The sequence below is a fragment of the Hoplias malabaricus genome, chromosome 10, assembly GCF_029633855.1.
Source record: "Hoplias malabaricus isolate fHopMal1 chromosome 10, fHopMal1.hap1, whole genome shotgun sequence".
In the NCBI taxonomy this organism is placed as follows: domain Eukaryota; kingdom Metazoa; phylum Chordata; class Actinopteri; order Characiformes; family Erythrinidae; genus Hoplias; species Hoplias malabaricus.
The window spans coordinates 9,607,958-9,617,501 of record NC_089809.1 but is presented as its reverse complement, the minus strand read 5'-3'; the positions used below and the strand labels follow the sequence as shown (position 1 = coordinate 9,617,501).

The window sequence follows — 9,544 nt, the reverse complement described above, 5'->3', positions numbered from 1 at the left end:
AGCAACACTATTAGTGTTAAATTAACACTGTTAGTGTAATAATTTAACACTCTCGGTGTTAACACTAAGTGTTGCTTGAACACTGGTGATTTTAGTGTGTATGTCAAAAGTTAACAGGGGGACAAATCGAGAGAAGGAGAGAAAGTTAAGGAGGGAGGGAGTAAAAGAAACAGAGAAGTAGAAGTAGAGGGAAAAACAAGAATTACAGAGAGCCAAACAATTATGTGAAGAAATATTAAGAGATAAAATGAAAGAATTATATATATATAAAATCTACAAGAAATGACAGACAGGAAAATAGAGCTTGATAGACAGAGGGATACAGAGAGACTAAGAGAAAGAAAGAGAGAGTCCATACATATAAAGAGGGAAAGAAAGAACAACAGCAAGACAAACTAAACAAACAAGGAAAGAAGGAAAGAAAATATCTAAAAAAAACCAGAGAGCCACGAAGAGAAGAGAAAGTGAGAGGGAAAAAAAATGGAGAAAGAAATTGTACAAAAGCATAAAGATGGCATAAAGAGAGCGAGAGAAACCAAAAGAGAAAATTAGAAAAGAAAGAAAAAATATAAAAAGCTAGATATAAGAAAAATATGTAAGAAATTAAGAAAAATATGAAAGAAAATACACAAAAAGGAGAGAGCAAAATAAGAGAACGTGTGTGTGTGTGTGAGAGAGAGAGAGAGAGAGAGAGAGAGAGAGGTAGTAGATAGAAAGGAGAAAGTGAGAGACAGATGTGCTCCTACTTAGTTACTTAAGTTAGTAAAGTCCACTTTAAACTGTAAAACACACACGTTCACGCGAGTTACACCCAGACAAATTGCTACAGATCGGTTAAATTAACACGTTTAAGTCAGTTTTATGTTTTTATTATTCGTATCAGACACAAACCGGAATATTAGATGATTTTAAAGCATACAGCCCTGAACTGTGTGTAATACTAAAGAGCAGCATTAAGGAGGGGGGGCGCTCCCTAAGATTACTCACGCGCAGCCTGACGTGACGACAGTTAAGGGGTTCGCGCACATATAGGCGTTAACACGGGGCTTATAAAATGAGACTCTCGTGGAAAGGGCGCATATTTATGTCTGGACCGAGCCAAGAAAGGAACGAAAAAGGCTGAGTAAATAACAGAAACCAAGGTAAAGCACTGCAGTGATTGATCTTTTCAGGCGCGTGGGGGACTGATGATGGGATGATGATTGAGGGCTGATTAATTGGTGATTGGTTTTTTCATTGGATTGAGATCGAAGAGATTAATGCTAATTTCATCCGGGCTGATTAAACAGGTTGATGACGTCACGGCGGCAGCAGGTAATTCTTCTGAAACGGGTTTGAATGAAAACAAATCTCCGGCTGCTGCCGTTAGTGAAGCGATTATTATTATTATTATTATTATTATTATTTAAAGGTAATAAGAAAGCTCTTTCCAAAAAACGCAGTGCTCGTTGTTGGTCTGGCAATTTGAGAAGATGACGGTATCCTGAAGTTTTTTTGTAGACCCTTTCAGGCAAGAGTTCTCCTGAAGAGCATCAATGTATGTGTGTGTGTGTGTGTACGTGTGTGTGTGTGTGAGAGAGTGAGTGTTGGGCTGAGGAGGGTTTTATTGGGCTGTCTTCAGAAACAGTTTTTACTCCTTGGGGAAGGCTTTCTTGGAACATTTCTGTGAGGGTATGATGGCATAAGAGTTCAGAGAACGAGTTCAGTAGCTCAATAGACATTGAATGGAGCTTCATCGATCCTCCTTAAAGTAACCTTAGCTGAATTCACTTTGGAATTCATATTGGAAGGAGCGTCTACAACCACATAAAACTAGTATACTTCTAAAACGGAGGTGAACTTCACAGGTAATTTCCAGTAGTAATATTTGTCAAGCATTTGTTTCTTGTTTCTTCTATAATTAATATGTATTTTTTAACAATTTCTTCAAAATGAAGTGATTTAGAGTAGTTCATTGTGAAATGTTTCATTCTAGAGAAATGTTTTCATTTAGAATAACTCAGAATGGTTGAGATAGAAACCAGACGCCTAGCATTTTATGCTTTTAAAAGCTTGATCATAGAAAGTTATTCCAAGTAATTGTTTAGAAATAGTTGGCTAGTTTTAATATATATATATCAAGTGGGAAAGATGATGAATGAATGAATAAATATTTATTTATTTATTTATTCATTTTAATAAAATCAGTTTAATGAACTGCCAGTTAATTTTTTTAGCTATTTTTGGAAACTGAATAACCCAAATTTGTTATTAGCTCATTTTGTAGCATTGTGTTTAGTGATGGGGCAGAAGGAAGGCTATGGTGTCTTACTATGAGGGAATCACTGCAAATGAAAAACACGGAATGTCTCTGGAATTTTCCCAAGTTTGGTAGATCATAACCATTAAACAGGACAACACTGTTTTTCAGGAATATGGAAATAAAACCAATTTTAAGGAGGCTTGTCTCTGTGGTTAGAGCCTTCTTCACATTCCTCTTTGCCCTCCTCGTACTCGGTCTGGTAATATGGGCCTACGTTGCCGGGATTCCCATCATTTCTTCCCCATATGGAATTGTCTCCTTTGGCTTCTATGGCCTCCTCCTGAGCCTCCATCTTCTGGTCCAGAGCATCTTTGCCTTTGTTGAGCACCGACAGATGAGAGCCCGTTCCAAGCCTTGTTCCTACACTCGGACCATTGGTTTCACTATCTCTGCTTTTCAGGAAGACCCTGTATATCTTCGTGAATGTTTACAGTCTGTAAGGGCCCTTGAGTATCCATCAGAACTCCTCCGGATTGTCATGGTGATTGACGGCAACTCGGAAGACGACCGTTATATGATGGAAATGTTCCGGGAGATCTTCGCCGACCAAGATCCTGGCTGCTATATTTGGAAGAACAACTATCATACATGGGATCCCAAGGTTCAGCAGGGTCAGGTGGCTGGACCCTGGGGGGACAGTGGGCTTGGATTTGAGGAGGACCCTCAGCGCCGGGAGGTGGAGCAACTAATCAACAGCAAGAGGTGCGTTTGCATCATGCAAAAGTGGGGAGGCAAGAGAGAAGTGATGTACACAGCCTTCAAAGCACTAGGACCAACTGTGGACTATATTCAGGTAAGTGAGACATGGTTACAAAATAAAAGTTCATAAAATTATATATGGCTTAGTCATATCTATAATATTCAAAAAAAGTAGGTAGGTTTCATGTAGCCTTTAGAATGGTGCCCTTCAGTATAGTGGAGAACACTTTACTGTAAGTCATTGCTTATTAGGATCTGTTGCAAAATAAAAGTCCTAACAATTTTTCTGACTTAGAAATATACTCTTTAAAGCAACACTGGGTAGTAGCATTACTTTAAATGACAGCTTCCTGATCAATGTGATTCTTCCCTGACCTGTAATAGGGAGAATTTAAAAATCTTTCACATTCCCATTATTGCAAGAGAAGGGCATGAATTGAAAAGGGATGCTATAAAGTTACCACACTCAGTGACAAGTGTCAGGTAGACAGTTGTACGTCTCTCCAGTGTTGAGCTAAGTGGAACTGCATACTCTGGTGTAATGGAGATGCATTCCTTCTAATATATTGTCCAAAGCCTTCAGGTAATTACTGCTGAAAATATGTGATAATGTTTTTACTTCAGGTATGTTCTCCATTGTTTTGTTTTTTTATTCTTAGGTGTGTGACTCGGACACTAAGCTTGACCCTTTGGCCACAGTGGAGCTGGTGAAGGTGTTGGAGAGTAACCAGAGGTATGGAGCAGTAGGTGGAGATGTGATGATCCTGAACCTAAAGGATTCCTACATCAGCTTCATGAGCAGCCTGAGGTATTGGATGGCTTTCAACATTGAGAGGTCCTGCCAGTCCTTCTTCAACTGTGTCTCCTGTATTAGTGGCCCCTTAGGTAAGAACACATTCATCTGAACTTCTTACTCATTTACTGACTTACACACTCACTCATTTGCATTCCGATTCACTCCTCTCATGCACTTGCAGACCTCAAGTCCACACATGTAGCACACGGTCAGTTACTACAGAAAAGGGTCTTGACTTCTTTCCCTGAACTTTCCCTGGCATTCCCAAAATGAGTCAAGTGGGTTTCAGTTCTTTTAAGGGGAAATTACCATCTGTGGTAATCATACAGAGTATATGCAAGACCCTGGGACAGTTTCCCAGATGTGGATTAAGCCTAAGCCTCGGCTAAAAAACTTTCAAAGGTGATTCATCACTGGTGCTGCAGTTTAGTCTAGGCTTAATCCACACATGGTAGACTCAGAGTGATTAGGTCGTATTAATTTATTACATTTTATAGAATTGTATATTTTTTTCATTGTTTTCTGTATAGTCACTGAAAAGTAATCCTTAGTATGTGGATGTAATTATGTTTAAGGTTACACTGTATGTTAAAAAATATCCAGGCACAGACTTCCATTCACCTATAATATGGAGCAGCCACACACAACCCTAAGGCCACCATGCCTGGTGCCAAACATAGGTGAAGGAGTATATACTACTTTTGCATTAAGTTGTGAAGCAGTGGAACTAAATTTGGTGAAAAGTAGGAGTGTTATTTTGGACCCTTGTCTGACTTTTTGTGGCTAACTCCAATCAAATTTTTACATCGAAGTTCCAACATCCTCTGTTACACTAGAACAGCTTTGCTTAACAGAGGTGCTGGAGCACCATGGGGTGTCATCTGGTTTTGTCAGGGGTGCAATTAACCCAGTATATAATGGCGTAGCGTAGCTGACTTAAAAAAAAAAAAAAATAATAGTTACAAAATGTATCATGAAAATGCAGCATATAAATGGAAAACATCCCAGAATAAATTCAGAATATTCTGAGAATAAAGTCAATTTTTTTAAGATATAAAGTCTGAATATTTTGAGAATAAAGTAAAAAAAAATCACAATGTTCTAAACTTATCTCTCAACAAAATGAGTGTTAGTCTGTATTTTCAGTGGAACTGGACAGTGCAAAAACACATCTCATTCTAAAGCAAATATTTCAATAAAAAATGCAATTTATCGGTTTTTTCACAATTTCGTTTTCAACAAAATATTTTTTTAAAATGATGTCTGCTGGTACCTGTGTGTGTGAGAATATGTTTTTAATACATTTTTGAATGGGGTGACTTGTAATTTTGCCTACTTTAAAAGGGTACCATGATTGAAAAATGCTTGAGAAACTCTGGAACAGAGGTTTTCATATCCAAATTTTGGATCCAGATTACATGCCAGGATTTTAAAATGGCCGGTCATATTGACATTATAGCTGCAACTGCTAATGTACCTGACTGGCCAGGTGTAGTGTCATTCCGAGGTCTGGATTTAAAACTGCTCTAGAAACAATTAATTCCCTCAATTCCAGAAGTCAAACTGGATCAGGTGATCAACTGGAGCAAGTGTCTACACATATGTGGGCATATATTATACCTACCATATTATATTTAATAATAATTAAATTTTAAAAACTAACCCAGTGCTTCATTCTGTTCTTCAGGTCTGTATAGGAATGACCTGTTACAGCAGTTTCTGGAGGACTGGTACAACCAGAGTTTCCTTGGGACACACTGCACCTTCGGGGATGATCGCCATCTTACCAACCGTATGCTGAGCATGGGCTACGCCACCAAGTTAGTGTTTTTACTTTTCCTTTTATCGTCATATCATATGTACAGAAAAAAGGGGGAGTAGGATTTCAAATGGGAATTCTGAAAACATTTATTTAGAAACAAACCCCAAAGGGTTGTATTTATCTCTTAAATGTACAGCTTCAAAATCATTATAATGCTTCACTGACCTGTAACAGGGAGAACAGAGCCTCTGTTATTGCTACTCCAGGCTCAGCCTTGTAGAAACTGCACTATTTTGGCCAGTTTGGAAACAACCCTACTCCCTCCCCATTTCACTTGATTTCAGGAATTTGCTGTAAAAAAATTACACACTGCAAATGTAGAGGGAAACCAGGAGCAAAAATACCAAATCATACCTAGTTTTCCTTAAGTGACATACATATGTAAGTGCCTTAGTGAGGTAAAGTATGTTGAATTTAGATGATTAGTTGTAGATAATTTTTTTATTTACATTTGCAGCGGCTCCAGAGAATTTGAAATTATACGCTATATACCAGTAAATCTTTGCCTAGGCCAGGGGTCGGCAACACGCTTGCGGCTCTTTGATACCTCTGATGCGGCTCAGGTTTTGAAAATAATTAATGAGTATTTAATTAAAATGTATTTCATTTTGGTTTGTTCATTTTCAAAATGTAATTCTATGAAGATTATGGTGATCTTGTAACATCTAAAATATTTTAATATTTAATATTTAAAAGATTTTTGTCGCTCTTAACACACGTCACAACTTCCAATGTGCGACACCCGCCAGTGTGCAGTTTCTTTAACTTTTTGACAGCGGACTGCACGGTGCCAGTAAAAGGATGATCAATTGTAACCAATCACATTCATCCCCATCTGTTGGATGGTAGCCAATTATGTTCTTTCTGCCTCAAAGGCAGCGTTGCCTCCAGAACCATCTGAGTAGTGATTTTGCATATGTGTTTTGTAAGGGCTAACGTGTACTAGATATGTTCATGCAAGAACAGTGTCCCTATCATTAATTGTCTCACTTTACTCAGGTACACGGCTCGCTCCAAGTGCTACACAGAGACTCCAGCCCAGTTCCTCCGGTGGCTGAACCAGCAGACTCGCTGGACAAAGTCCTACTTCCGGGAGTGGCTGTACAACGCCATGTGGTGGCACAAGCATCACCTATGGATGACTTATGAATCAATCGTGTCCGGTGTCTTCCCCTTCTTTGTCACAGCCACCATCATCCGGCTCTTCTGGACAGGCAGCCTTTGGGACATCTTGTGGGTCCTGTGCTGCATCCAGTTGATTGGACTCATTAAGGCAGCGTATGCTTGCATCCTCAGACAGAAAGCAGTCATGGTCTTCATGTCTCTGTACTCTGCCCTCTACATGACCAGCCTGCTTCCTGCCAAGTACTTTGCTATTCTGACCATGAACAAGAGCAGCTGGGGGACCTCTGGCCGCCGCAAGATGGTGGGCAACTACATTCCCCTGCTTCCACTATCTGTGTGGGGGGCAATCTTGCTGAGCGGCTTGGGCTACACTATCTACCGGGAGAGCCGTCTAGACTGGACCACAGCTGAGAAGCAAGAGGAGATCAGGTTTCTGATCTTTGGCTCAATGGCTTACGTCACCTACTGGCTCATAATGTGTCTCCTCTATTGGGTGTGGTTCCGCAGAGTGTGCCGGAAGCGTTCGCAAAGTTATAATGTGAGTGTGTAACTTTCGTTTACAGTAATATACCATTTGTATTATTATTTTATTTTATTTATTACCTTGTGTACAGAATGAATATGAGGTGTTTTTGTTTTATTTTTATTTATTTTAATTTTTATTAAGATTTTTGCGTTTTTTTTACTACTAAGATCTTACATTTAGGGATTTCAGACTGACACTAATCTCAAATATATTGATGGATGTCAAGTTTACAGGACTTTGTGCAATTCTGATGAATATATAAGTAGGACTGGATTTGTACTGTATTTGTAAATTTTGTCATTTGCTTACTTAAAGTGCAAGAGATTATCCTCTTGTTTTAAAGGGGAATTCTAGCATTTATGAATAAGAAGGCAGTTAAGGCCTGAACAAAGTCAACTAGAATGGTTTGATATGAAGTGTGCCACAGTAATGCTGACAGGAATCAGATATATGAAGCTTTTAATGCCTCTAAACAAATATAATTGTTCCATGAAGTGATACAGAAAATGGTCATTTATGGTATGTTTGCCTGGGAATCAAAGAATCAAACCCAATTATACTCTATGGAAGGTGCCGTGCTATCCACTACGCTGCTGTGTATATATGACAAATATTCTTTTTTTACAGTAGTTTTAGTTAAAAATGTATTTTCTAAATTGGTAAATAATTGTCTCCCAGGTTTTTTCCTCCATATGTACCACATCTGTTCCATCACTGATATTAAATAAAAACCCAAAAGACCATTTAATATTTATTGCATAGTGAATAATATTACTTTGGCATTGTAGACATCTGGTTCCTATCTCCACCACTGTATGGAAATTTTATGTTCATCTATAGTGAATCATTTCATGTCAAAAGGCTCTAACTTTAACTAACATGACAGAATTGAGTTATTAGTGCTCTCCTGCAAGTATGTTGAACTCACCAGTGATGTTGCATTAACAGCAGTTTGAAAAAAGTAGTGGCTGCCTTCACATGTCTAAAAAAAAAGGAATTATTATATTACATCTCAAAAAATTAAATGATATGCCAATATATGACAAGTAATGAATTTCACTGTTTGAAGTAGTGTTCATTCCTATCAGTTACTCTGTTTTTTGAAGCAGCAGACTTGCTACAATCAGCAATGCCAATTTCAGTATTAGGTGAAATTATTCTACTGATGATGGCCTTAATGCATCAGTTACTATTTCTGTAATATTTCCAGTGACCTCAAGTGACTTTATACTGTTCTTTTAATTAATTAAAGGCACTTTATGTGGAACTGTTTGAGCTGACAAACATGATCTCAATGACAAAACCGTAATGGGATGCACTCTGTACAATTTGTAACAGAACACTGTTTGTTTTTCACTCTATGGTCAAATGTTTATAGACACCTACTGATCCACTATTTTTCTAAAATGAATGGTATTAATAGGGACGCTTCTCCTCGATGCTGCTCTAATGTCTTTCACAGGCTCTACTTCTTTAGGCTACATGTTGGAACACTGCTGTGAGAATTTTATGGCAGCCATGAGAACAATAACAACAGAGAACCCATTACTGCTGCTCCCAAGATTAAATGGCTTTATGTAGTTGGCACTGAGCATGGTGACCTTGTTATCCAGGTCTCATTCTAGTGGTCAGTGCATTTTATGGAGATTATACAAGCTCATGTGCCATTAAAGCTGCAAACATAACTGTTTACATGGGGTGTCTACAAAATTTGGACATAAATTGAATTTCTGTAATGTCTATTTATGTGTATTTATTTTATAGGAAGTTTTCACTGTGTGTGTGTGTGTGTGTGTGTGTGTGAGAGAGAGAGAGAGAGAGAGAGAGAGAGAGAGAGAGAGAGAGAGAGAGAGAGAAAGTCGTTGGGTTTTATTCAACAGTAATGAAGGCTTGAAAAATGGCTGAATGTTATCATTATCAAACAAATAAAATAAAAATGTTAAAACATGTTATTTTGTTACATTCTGTAATATTCTGTAGTATTATACTGGTCTGAATTGACAGATATACTTGACTTGATCTTGTTATATTGTATTGTTTTTGTGTTATTTTCTGTCAGTGTTTTCTCGCTCTAATACCTAGAATGCATTAAACATTATGTAGTTCAACATTTCTGAATTACTCCACCCTCAATATAGAAGTCCTCACATTCCTGGCATTACCATTACTATCCTGTCTTCAGCCTTAAAGTGCTTGTAGTCTCGAAAACTACCCCCTTCTTCAAGATGTGTCATCAGAAATGGGGATTTTCTAGATTTTAAACCTGGAAATATC

The 9,544-nt window shown here is 38.0% G+C and overlaps 1 protein-coding gene across 1 annotated transcript; it reads left to right on the top strand.

Annotated features, from left to right (window-relative positions):
- Positions 1-1,505: 1,505 nt before the first annotated feature.
- has1 (hyaluronan synthase 1) lies at positions 1,506-9,032 on the top strand. The gene is made up of 5 exons (XM_066683564.1): positions 1,506-1,847; positions 2,411-3,095; positions 3,661-3,886; positions 5,485-5,617; positions 6,619-9,032. The coding sequence occupies exons 2-5, from the start codon at positions 2,415-2,417 to the stop codon at positions 7,292-7,294; spliced, it is 1,716 nt and encodes a 571-aa protein (XP_066539661.1). The 5' UTR covers positions 1,506-1,847; positions 2,411-2,414; the 3' UTR covers positions 7,295-9,032.
- Positions 9,033-9,544: the final 512 nt, after the last annotated feature.

Bases quoted from the DNA above. Each gene is read 5' to 3' on its own strand.
- has1 (XM_066683564.1), top strand. From the start codon at position 2,415: ATGGAAATAAAACCAATTTTAAGGAGGCTTGTCTCTGTGGTTAGAGCC. The intron at 3,096-3,660 runs GTAAGTGAGACA...TTTTATTCTTAG, and splicing joins CAACTGTGGACTATATTCAG to GTGTGTGACTCGGACACTAA. The intron at 5,618-6,618 runs GTTAGTGTTTTT...CACTTTACTCAG, and splicing joins AGCATGGGCTACGCCACCAA to GTACACGGCTCGCTCCAAGT.